This window comes from Hordeum vulgare, unplaced genomic scaffold (assembly GCF_904849725.1).
Source record: "Hordeum vulgare subsp. vulgare unplaced genomic scaffold, MorexV3_pseudomolecules_assembly, whole genome shotgun sequence".
NCBI classification, from domain to species: Eukaryota; Viridiplantae; Streptophyta; class Magnoliopsida; order Poales; family Poaceae; genus Hordeum; species Hordeum vulgare.
The window spans coordinates 1-12,267 of record NW_025422759.1 but is presented as its reverse complement, the minus strand read 5'-3'; the positions used below and the strand labels follow the sequence as shown (position 1 = coordinate 12,267).

The window sequence follows — 12,267 nt, the reverse complement described above, 5'->3', positions numbered from 1 at the left end:
CTTTCAGGTAGGCAAGAACCTGTTTTTTTTTCGTTTTGAACAACTATAATAGAGCTGGCAAATGGTTGGCTCCTTCTTACAAGTCATTCAAAAGAATAGAACAGCTCCGTGATGTCTAGCACTCGAAAGCAATATGCTTCATTTCAAAGAAGGAAAAACAAAAAGACTCATTTGACAGAATAATAGGGCCAGTTCAACAACAAAATAGGCAACGTCGCAGAAAAATACTACTCTAATGAGCTGGATCATTTTCTTGTACCAAATCTGAGGAAATCTGAGAGGATGAGATGGGTCGGAGCAGCTTATTACTTCCTTTCTGGTTTAGGGTCTTGAGCAGCAGCACATGCCTCCTCTCCCATGGTGCCTTCCACGCTCGCCATGGCCGGTGATAGGGTTCAGGTTCCTCTTGCCTGCTAGGTCGCCATGGCCGCGGGCTAGGGAGGGAGGGACTGCTGCTGGTGTGGCCATGGCATCGAGCTAGGGTTTCGTCCTGAGCTGCTGGATTCGATCTGGGGTGTAGGGAGAGAAGGGTGGCGTAGAAGGCGGAGGCCGGAAGGTCGCCGACGAGTCTGGGAGTGGGGAGCTCGCCGGTTGTCGGAGAGGGAGGTGGTCATTGGCGGCTGGATGGGGATGGGGATGGGATGGGGATGGGGATGAGATGGGGTTGGGGTTGGGGTTGGGGGCGGGGTTGGTTGGGAATCGGGAAGGAGGGCCTATCGTCTCTACTGGTTGGTGTTTGGTTATCTTAAAAATCATTTTTAATTGGCACCGATGGGCCTGCCCGCTGCAATAGTTCAAAACCATGAAAAATTTCATGTGGTCTTGGCGGGCCTGTACGCGCCGGTTCGAAACGAATTTTCCTTCTGGCGCGGACCAACAAGAGCGCGCGAGCCATAGAAGGTTTTCGTCATCGACGAATGCTTCTGATTGGTCAGCGTTGAGCTCTCATGGATCGATCCCCTCCTTCCATTTGGTCCATTCATTTTTTCGAATCCAACGACATACACTTCACGTCACGTGGATCATGCTCATTGCTCTCTGTATATCCCGTTTAACGATTCTAGCCTAAACTTCCTTCACCTATTATATATAAATCTAAATGTAAAACCTAATAAACATGTTCAATACAAATATACTCCCTTCGTCTGGAATTACTTGTCGTAAAAGTAATAAAAATAAATGTATCTACAACTAAAATAAACCTAGATACATCCATTCCAAACGAAGGGACTACGAAACTAAGAAGACGTTCAACTTTGTTGGTATAAGTTTTTTCTTCATGTCTACCTCGTCCCGTGTTCCTCCCTCGTCTGATGGTGGACACCCGACTAGTCCCTATAAATTTGACCATCAACTTTGTTGGTATAAGTTTTTTCTTCATGTCTACCTCTCCTTTTGTTGCTATTATTTTGTCCCTATAAAAGGCACAGTGTCCACAACAGCAGCGATCAATTCATTGCATGCAATGGTATTAATTAGAAAAATTAACATTTTTTTTTCTTTTTTTTCTCTTCGTCTTGGCCGCGATGCACAACCTAAGATGACCTATACACCAAGAAGGAGGAAGTACCTCTCCTTGATACTACCCATAGTGGGAGTAACATAGGTAGTACTCCCTCAATCTGGGTTTTATAGAGCATGTGCTTAGTTCAACTTTGTTGATTCCATGCTTCATGGCGGTAAACGGGCTCAATGCAGTAAGGATCCCGGTGGGATGGTGGATTGCCACTGGAGATAACCCTCCGACTCCATACGTTGGAGGCTCTCTCCAAGCCTTGGACAACGCCTTTCGATGGGCAGAGTACGTAGTCTAATTCACGAAATTGATTTTTTTCGAAACTTATCAATACAAAATTAAAGGAATTATGAATTAATCAACACATTTGTGGATGTATTTGTAGGGCACGCAAGCTAGGAGTGATCATAGGCTTGCAAGAAGCTCTTCGGTTGGGATTATTTCTCAATCAACTTTCACTTTTGGCTATGTTGATGCAATTTCAAACAATGCTTTAGGTTGAATGGCCTACCACAGGAAGCTTCCGTGTCCTTGTACCTTTCTTACAGAATTTCTACCACAGGGAGTTTTTCCACATGGTTTCTCACGAAAGGTTTTTAATGAGGCAATATCAATGCAAGCATGGACGATATATGTCATTTTCTCTTTATTTTCCCACTGGGTTTTAGAAGGAGTTTTTCATGGCATATTGTATGTTTTCTTCTCAATTTTTTCCACAGGGTTTTGGAGGAGAACATTTCAAAGATGATGGGTCTCAAGGACAAGCGAGGATTAGGGGGTGTTAGGATTTATTTTAAACTAATTATAATAATTAGGGAATAATCCTCCCTTGTACAGAACCGCTTCGTGCGGGTTGCTAGCCAACCGACGCGACGGTTTTTTCACGACCCCCACGAGCGGACGCATCCGTTCGTGGCGACGGTTAATTCCCTGTGTATTTAATCCTCATGGATCATCAATGAAAGAGACAGTTCGATCAAATCATACTTTCACAGATGCATGTGCTCTCTCATCGCGACTCTCTCCCTTCCTAATCAAAGAATAGATAAAACGAATAGACCATCTGATTTAAAACAAGAGTCCATGTGAATATGCACTTCCATATACACACGCGTGCTTATCCTACTAATCCATGGCTCTAACGCAGTTTGTTAGCTGCACGCATGAGTGCGTGCGTGGCTCTTTGCTTATCCTACTAATCCACGCCAATATATCTTTCTTTCCCCAATAAATACACACGGCCGGCGGTGCGTGCGTGCATCCTTTCTTCTCCCTAGCTAGCAGCTTCTCGCCATGGAGCGCGTGTCGTGGCAACCACTTGCGCTCCTCCTCCTCGCGGCGGCCGCGGCCGTCGCCAGCGGCACTGAGGTCGGGTACGACGGCCGGTCGATGGTCATCGATGGCGAGCGCCGCCTCCTCATCTCCGGCTCCATCCACTACCCCAGGAGCACGCCAGAGGTATGCATTGCACACGGAGCAGCAGATGAATACACCATCGTCTCGTCTTAGTTTCCATGAATGAATTGTAAGTCTCGATCGTTGCTTGCCTGCAGATGTGGCCGGATCTGATCAGGAAGGCCAAGGAGGGCGGGCTGGACGCCATCGAGACGTACGTCTTCTGGAACGGCCACGAGCCTCGCCGCCGGCAGTACAACTTCGAGGGCAGCTACGACATCGTGCGCTTCTTCAAGGAGGTCCAGGACGCCGGCATGTACGCCATCCTCCGCATCGGCCCCTACATCTGCGGCGAGTGGAACTACGGCGGCCTGCCGGCATGGCTGCGCGACATCTCCGGCATGCAGTTCCGCATGCACAACAACCCCTTCGAGGTACCCACACTGCTAGCAGATCCTTCCCAACAATATAATGGTTTTCCTTGGAGGTCAAAATACGACCAAGTTATTGATGCTTGCAGCAAGAGATGGAGACCTTCACGACCCTCATCGTCGACAAGCTCAAGGAGGCCAAGATGTTCGCCGGACAGGGAGGCCCCATCATCCTCTCTCAGGTACGTAGTAACTAACTAATATTAATTATGTGAAACTTATCTAGCTTGCATTCCTAGCTACTTGTCGTCGACAAAAGAGTGGATCAGTGAATATAACATATATATATGTGAACAATTTACATATATAGATCGAGAACGAGTACGGGAACGTCATGGACAAGCTCAACAACGACGAGTCGGCGTCTGAGTACATCCACTGGTGCGCCGCCATGGCCAACAAGCAGAACGTAGGCGTGCCGTGGATCATGTGCCAGCAGGACCAAGACGTCCCACCCAACGTGGTCAGCGCATGCACATTTTCATCTTTCCTATTTTTGTCTCTACCAATTATTATTCTTCTTTCTTCCCAAGTGTAAAACAAAAAAAACTCAATGCTAAGTCTTCTTAATTACTAGATCAACACCTGCAACGGCTTCTACTGCCACGACTGGTTCCCCAAGAGGACCGACATCCCCAAGATCTGGACTGAGAACTGGACTGGCTGGTACCCTACATATATATATACCTGGATCAACCTTTATATATTAATTTTCCTTCTTTTTTTCTTATGGAACCTACATGCATATGCGCGAAATTGGTTAGCACGTTCTACTATATGTTGAATGAAGTTCAGATTGCTCTTACATTTTATCCACGATATATAATTAGGTTCAAAGCCTGGGACAAGCCTGATTTCCACCGGTCCGCCGAAGACATCGCCTTCTCTGTTGCCATGTTCTTCCAGACGCGAGGATCGCTCCAGAACTACTACATGGTGATTGATTTATAACTAATCTATACTTTTCTCTTCTACATTAATTTCCATCCTCTAGCAGGCTGGCATGAACTGAATTTTACATCATTTGACATGTTGATCGTCAATTTATATGTGATCAGTACCATGGTGGCACCAACTTTGGCCGCACGTCGGGTGGCCCATACATCACAACCAGCTATGACTACGATGCCCCTCTCGATGAGTACGGTACGTGAACCATCTCTTGTTGTTCCTTCAATTCATATATTCGTCCCAAGCTTATTTGCATCTTGTAAATTAATAATTAGTGTCAATATGCAAATCATATTCATTATCCTTTTATGTTTTTGTTTTCAGGTAACATCAGGCAGCCAAAATACGGGCACCTCAAGGACCTCCACAATGTCCTCAAGTCCATGGAGAAGATCCTACTCCATGGGGACTACAAGGACACCACCATGGGCAACACCAACGTCATGGTAACTAACATGCATTCACATACAATACAAAAATCCTAGCACTGTTTTTAATGGTGTTCACAACAAAATTGATCCATTTGGTTCATCAATATCTACACTAGGTTACCAAGTACACGCTGGACAACTCCTCTGCCTGCTTCATCAGCAACAAGTTCGACGACAAGGAGGTCAATGTGACCCTCGACGACGGCGCAACCCATGTCGTGCCCGCATGGTCCGTGAGCATCCTGCCGGACTGCAAGACCGTCGCGTACAACAGCGCCAAGATCAAGACACAGACGTCGGTGATGGTGAAGAGGCCGGGGGTGGAAACCGTGACGGATGGCCTTGCTTGGTCGTGGATGCCCGAGAACCTCCATCCTTTCATGACGGACGAGAAGGGTAACTTCAGGAAGAACGAGCTGCTCGAGCAGATCGCGACGTCGGGCGACCAGAGCGACTACCTATGGTACAGGACAAGGTAATCAAACATCTTGATGCTTAATACAGAACTACACTGTTGCATAAGATTGAAATATAAATTAATCTCTGGTGATGATCAAAATGTGCAGCTTGGAGCACAAGGGGGAATCGAACTACAAGTTGCACGTGAACACGACTGGCCATGAGCTCTACGCTTTCGTCAATGGCAAGCTTGTTGGTGAGCGTCCCAATATACTCTGAGTGGTTTGCACACTGATGGATTAATGAACTTGATCAAGCTAATGTTAATTGATTTGATTAATTGGCATGCAGGGAGGCACTACGCTCCTAATGGCGGATTCGTCTTCCAAATGGAGACACCGGTGAAGCTCCACTCTGGCAAGAACTACATCTCCCTCCTCAGCGCCACCATCGGGCTCAAGAACTATGGTGCTCTGTTCGAGATGATGCCCGCCGGCATCGTGGGAGGGCCGGTGAAGCTCGTCGACACCGTCACCAACACCACCGCCTACGACCTCTCCAACAGCTCCTGGTCCTACAAGGCCGGCCTCGCCGGCGAGTACAGGGAGACCCACCTCGACAAGGCCAAGGACCGCAGCCAATGGAGAGGCGGCACCATCCCGGTGCACCGCCCCTTCACCTGGTACAAGGCGACCTTTGAGGCCCCCACCGGTGAGGAGCCCGTGGTGGCGGACCTGCTGGGGCTCGGCAAGGGCGTGGTGTGGGTCAACGGCAACAACCTGGGCCGCTACTGGCCGTCATACGTCGCCGCGGACATGGACGGCTGCCGGCGGTGCGACTACCGCGGCACATTCATGGCGGATGGCGACGGGCAGAAGTGCCTCACTGGCTGCAACGAGCCGTCCCAGAGGTTCTACCATGTGCCACGGTCGTTCCTCAAGGCCGGCGAGCCCAACACGATGGTGCTGTTCGAGGAGGCCGGCGGCGACCCGACGAGGGTGAGCTTCCACACCGTCGCTGTCGGGGCGGCGTGCGCGGAGGCCGCCGAGGTCGGCGACGAGGTGGCGCTGGCGTGCAGCCATGGCAGGACCATCTCCAGCGTGGACGTGGCCAGCCTCGGCGTCACGCGCGGCAAGTGCGGCGCGTACCAGGGCGGCTGCGAGTCCAAGGCGGCGCTGGCGGCGTTCACGGCAGCGTGCGTCGGCAAGGAGTCGTGCACGGTGCGGCACACGGAGGACTTCCGCGCCGGGTCCGGGTGTGACTCCGGCGTGCTCACCGTGCAGGCAACCTGCTGATCCCCACATGAACCAAGGAATAAATTATAGTTAGTGTCGTTTAGGCTTAGTGTTAGCTAACGTCAATCAGGAGCTAGGCATATGTGTTAGGGGGCTAAGTAATTAGCCCAGAACAATTACATGGTTCGCTTCATGTGATTTTCGATGGAGATCATCGAGGTTAAACCAAGAATTTTTCGCCTCCTCGATCAGTTTGCTATAGGGTGAAGATTTTCGGTTGAAGAAACAGGCAGACAATACATATGCGTTGGTAATTTCTATTTCTTATATACATATGGGTTTGCTTATTTGAATCACAAGTAACAACGTGGGAAAATAAATTTTGCACCTTTAATTAAATTAAATATTTAACAGCATCCACGTATAGTTTAAAAAAATTAACTTTTTCTACATAATGTTCCATTCATTTGGCACAAACAAATACACTTATTTATTTTTAATGTTCTTTCTCATGTCTCATTCTGTTGATAATAAAAAGGTTTGTTTAAACTTCTTGTAAATCTAAATAATACGATTTTCCATTGCTTAACAAAAAAGTATTATTTCATTCTATTACATATATTTTCTGATTAACTCGCACAGTGGCCCTCTCAAGTGTGCGAGCAAGTGTTCTACTATAACCATCACAAACATTATGTAAATAACGTATCACTTATGTGGTAAAGTTCTTTAAATAAGTTATATGACATTTCGGGGAAAACATTTTAAATTGATGATCAAATGTGGTCTTCACATGCGATTGTTAGTGCTCTAAGTGTTAGCTACCGTGAGGAACAGGTTAATTATTCTGCAGGATATGTGTTAGGGGGCTAATTAGCCTAGAACAAATGCATGGTTCAGTTCATGTGATTTTTGATGGATCAAGGTTCAATCTAGAATTTGTTGGGGTGATTGTGGCAGCTCGTTTTGTTATGGGGAAGATTTTCCGTCGGAGACACAGGCACATGAAGAATTTGTTGCGGTGATTTTCCAAGTTTCATATGTACTCATCACATAGTTTGAAACAATAAGGTTCTGTAACTATCACAAATGTTATTCAATTAAAGTCCGGACCAGGAGCATATAGAATTTTAGATCCCACATCTGCGATGCTAGCTACATGTACTAAACTTTTGCTACACCTGGACGAATTCCATGTACCGTATCATTCTGATGCATGTGATAATGCAGGGCTCTTGTGTTAATTATGGTACTATATGCCTATGGACCATCTACAATATCATTCTTATGCATGCGATAACGCAGGCCTCTTGTGTCATTCATCAGCACGTAACACCCTCATATTCTTCTCACACATAGTTGACAATAAGAGTTACACTCGGGGGGGGGGGGGGGGGGGGCTAAACCGGCAGTGTGGTGCAGTACGGAGCAGTTACACATGACGCTGTAACATTCACTTACTCTGGGAGTTGGTCGTAATACTTGGTTAGGCCATGTTGAAGATCTTCTGTTCGCCCCTGTAAACACTGACGCAGTAACAAGTTCGCGAGTTTGCCTTAAAAAATGTACTATTATTCTATACTTGTAAGTTCTATATACTTCAGAGTCATACCAGACCAGGAGCATCTAGAATTTTAGATCCCACATCTGCGGTGCAAGGTACTAAACTGTTGCTACCTGAACGAATTCCATGTATCGTTCTTACTATCTCTTATGCATGTGATCTTGCATGGGCTCTTGTGTTGAGTATGGTATATGCCTCCTATGCATGTGTTATTCTTCACGTAACACCCTCATATTTTTCTGACACAGAGTTGGCAACAATACTGGCGATCGAGTTACAACTGGGATGTAGGTTAACCGGCGACATGCCGCTCTCAACGTGCAAGTGCAGCAGCCCTATAACGTGCGTCCACATGGATCTCTGCAGTTGGCCGGTGGAAATCCATGGTGATTCCTATGTATTTCTGGCAATGTGCAGGCTCACTGCTGGCGCTGGGTGGCTACTAGGGGCGTACAAAGGCGGCTAAGTTTTCCTTCATTTTAAATGGTATTCTTGATTTGCGACAATCCTAAGGGCCTATTTAGCGGGAAAAATCTACCAAAATACTTTACCTTGATTTTGGTGATACATTGGGTTTTCGAAGGCGGACCGAGAGGGAGCTCGAAGCACGCCTCCTGCAGGTGTAGATGGTCACGGTGGAACACATGGTTTGTGATTGATGAGATATTTTAGGAATTTTACGATGGAAGCCACCCGCAATTGCCCAACAATTTTGTGTGAATATTTACGAAAGAGTATGGCTTTGACATTTAAAACATTTGGACATGTCCGAAATGTCTTTGACATTGATTGAAATATGAAAACAATAGAAATTTATGTGAGTATTTATAAATTATGTTTGTGAGCATCGTGAGTGTACCTTTTCAAAGCTACATTTTTGTTTTGTGCGTGTACCATACAGTATTGTACAGGTCGACCAGGATAGAAAACCATGCGTGTTAGGATCTTGTTGCATGCAGCGTCACCATACAATATGAAGGCTCATGCGAGGGATGGTTCCAACTAGACAAAGATAATCCGGTCTTGATAGAGGGGCAAGGCTGTCCCGTCGACAGTTTTCTTGAAAAACCCTGCGATCGCTATGCACGTAGGAAGGGGGTTTGACAAAAAAGCGACGAATAGGTGAACGTCACCAATTTTTTAGATAAGAAAAAGGAGAAGAAGGATGTTTACCGTTTGCTAGCAGACCCTTATATTACGGACCTATATCGCGCGTTTACAGTTTGCAAAAAATCGCTTTTTACGACTAGCGAGGGTCGCGGCAAAACATAACCCGCATCGTGGAACTATAAAACAGAATATTCACGAATATTCTGTTCTACAGTTTCATGGGCAGGTTCTGTTCTGCCATGGCCCTTGCCAACCCGCAAATCGCAAGAATTCAAACTTACAATTTGGCATCAATTCCATTGATTTGTAGCAAATTTGAACAACCAAACACAATTTTCGCTCAAATTAAACCATTGTTTTTTTTATCAAGACACTAAAGAACATCATGCAAAAGCAACCACCATCTTCACCACCGTCTTGGTTCTCGTTTCTCTCCACAACCCCAAAAGAATCTCACGCAAAAGCCATTATCATCTCCGTGACCATCATCGTCAACATCATCACTCTCCATTTCCGCCACCCATTCCCCCACCGGCGCTGAAGTCATCACACCTTGCAGCCATCATTCTTCTCTTCAAGATTTCTTTTCTTGCCATATCATGTCATTCTTTGGTGATGTCGTTCATTTTATTGTGATTCATTGTCATGATCTTGTTCTCCTCTGCAAGAAGCTTGGACAAAGCCTTGTTCTCCTCGGTAAGGGCTTTCCTCTCCTCAATGGCGGCCTTGCACAACCCTTCTTCCTTGAGTAAGGGCCACTTTCTTGCTTCTCCTGCGCTTTCTTCTCGGCCAACTCCTGCTTCATCTCCTCATTTGATTGCACCATGATATCTATCTTATCATGCAAGCTTGATGCCTTCGATTCCCTCTTGATCTTGTCCTTCGCCTTTTTGTTTCCATCCGACTTGTTCTTGTTTCTTGGGCCATCATCATCTTCATCATCATCATCCGTCTCGGTGAGGGAGCCATTCTTCGGTGGGGATTCTTCCTCAATGAACTCCCAGTTTTGGCTATGTTGATGCAATTTCGAACAATGCTCTAGGTTGAATGACCTACCATGGGAAGCTTCCATGTCCTTGTACCTTTCTTGCACAATTACTCCTAAAAAACAAAAACAAAATTCAACATATGAAACATGTTTCAAACATTTAAAGTACAACGTGAGAAAGAACTCACATAGTTCAATTCAACGGTATCACTTGGTGGTGCATTGCGGTCTTATTCCAAGCAAGCAGCCCAACGGCTACAAACCGGCTTGATAGCGTCCCAACGACCTTGAAGAGACCTCAAGGTGAGCGGTGTTCTATTGGGATACTTCGCCATGAAGCAGAGGAATTGACCCTCTATCATTTGCCAATAGCACTTGGCGGTTTGTCTGTGATGGTCGTCGCATCAAGAGACACAACTTCCCACGCCTTGATAAAAAAACTAACAAAAGAATTGTCACCGCATGTTAATTTTTATGCCAAACAAACTAACAACAAGAAGCTATGCATATTCTTCTTATTATTCCACTCAAATCATGGTGAAGTCAGATTTGATACAGGGGATTACTCCACTTTAAGATTATATACAATTTAAAGTTCAGAACCGAGTGACCATACCAGCAGAGGAGAGTAGTCTACTTTGAACCATGCTTGCGCCTTTGTTCTCAAATCACGCGAGAAAACCAAAACATACAAACTGTGCGTGCTATGCAGATGTGGAGGAGGGGGGAAGCTCACCATGTTTGCTAGGATGGGCAAGCAGCCATCCGTCTGCTAGTCCTTCCACATGACCAATGTCCAGTCTATAATGAGCAAGCTAAAAAAAGTGTAATGTATGTGTCCAGTAAACATGCACACAACAAAATAGCAATCGGCCGGTCATCTAATCTATGTAAAACAATTCAGTGATCCCACTCCTATCTTGCATTGTTTCATTGACAAAACCCATTAAAATGAGAGTCATGAATGAGTGAAAAGAAATACATGTTCTGTTATGGAGCTAGCAGTTAGGAAATAGCATGTCTAGCTTTCCAAATCAAGAAGATTTAGACAATCGAGCAACAATAGATGATCAAGCAACAGTGAAAATGACCAAATGAACTGTACATGATCATAGGAACGATTGATATCAGGAATGCACTGTTAGGGTACATAGGACAGAACATGCCAGAATTTGATAACAACCCTAGGAATCAAACAACCATGTCATCACTAGTAGACGAATCAGAGTTATAGTGTTTTAGAGGACATGCCATAAGGGGCTTCTTTATAACAAAGCCTGGTAAACCATCACACATATCACACAGCCAAAACATTCCAACCACTGGCATGGAGATCAACCAAGGACCAACTGCAACCAGCACACACATTACCCAGCACGTCGACAAGGGAAACACTCCAGCGCATGCAACACAATACCCGGCAAAAGACAAAAACTCATAGGACTAAAATTGAGGGCTAAATCCACTAATTATTTTACCATAATCACCACGAGAAGCACAAGTGCTTGCATTAGAGACCATCAGCGCAACCCAGAATCCTAGAAATTGCCATGTAATTAAATGTACCAAGGATGGATGGTCATCAGCACAAGTGCTTGCATTGCAAGACGAGTGTTTGTGACTCCTTGAGCATCTCAATGAGTTCAAATCGATTTCCGAATGCAACATCATATGTGAACTATAATTATGTGCAATAATTCTGCCAACATAAACAAAATGATACGAAAACAAGGCATGATCGTACTGAAGAAAACTAATAAAATGAGCCTACTACTAAGTTTTCCACTCATTCAAAATTCATTTGTACTTTCAAGTAATACTTTGACAAAAACTCAGGTATAACTTGGTATTTATAATATAGCAGGCCCCCAAAACAAAACGAAAATAACAAATGGCAACTCATATGTGACAATTCTAGTAAAAAGCAGCAGCAAGTGTGATAAAAGGAAGTTCTTGTACTAGGTTGTAGTAGCAGTTGCTAGTACCTTTCTTCACGGACAGATGAAGAACAATAATGTTCTCTTCCTTTTCCTGACTGAGATCAGCACCACAATCTAGAATGTAACTGAAGAAGGGCGGGTTTAAGCCATCCACGGTGTGCCCCAACCTCCAGGGGAACCTTGACAATGTAACAATTTAATTCATGACACTGACAAAGACCAACATGTATATATATTAGGAAGTAGTAACAAACATGAGCAGGCTAATGGACATGGGAAGTGTGTAATCGTGTAAGGACAGGCTATG

At 45.3% G+C, this 12,267-nt stretch overlaps 1 protein-coding gene across 1 annotated transcript; it reads left to right on the top strand.

Moving 5' to 3' along the window:
- The first annotated feature begins 2,809 nt into the window (after positions 1-2,809).
- On the top strand, positions 2,810-6,418 carry LOC123423839 (beta-galactosidase 1-like). Its single transcript, XM_045107905.1, has 11 exons — positions 2,810-2,974; positions 3,070-3,345; positions 3,432-3,524; positions 3,653-3,805; positions 3,920-4,008; positions 4,173-4,278; positions 4,401-4,488; positions 4,618-4,739; positions 4,841-5,199; positions 5,291-5,379; positions 5,475-6,418. The coding sequence occupies exons 1-11, from the start codon at positions 2,810-2,812 to the stop codon at positions 6,416-6,418; spliced, it is 2,484 nt and encodes an 827-aa protein (XP_044963840.1).
- Positions 6,419-12,267: the final 5,849 nt, after the last annotated feature.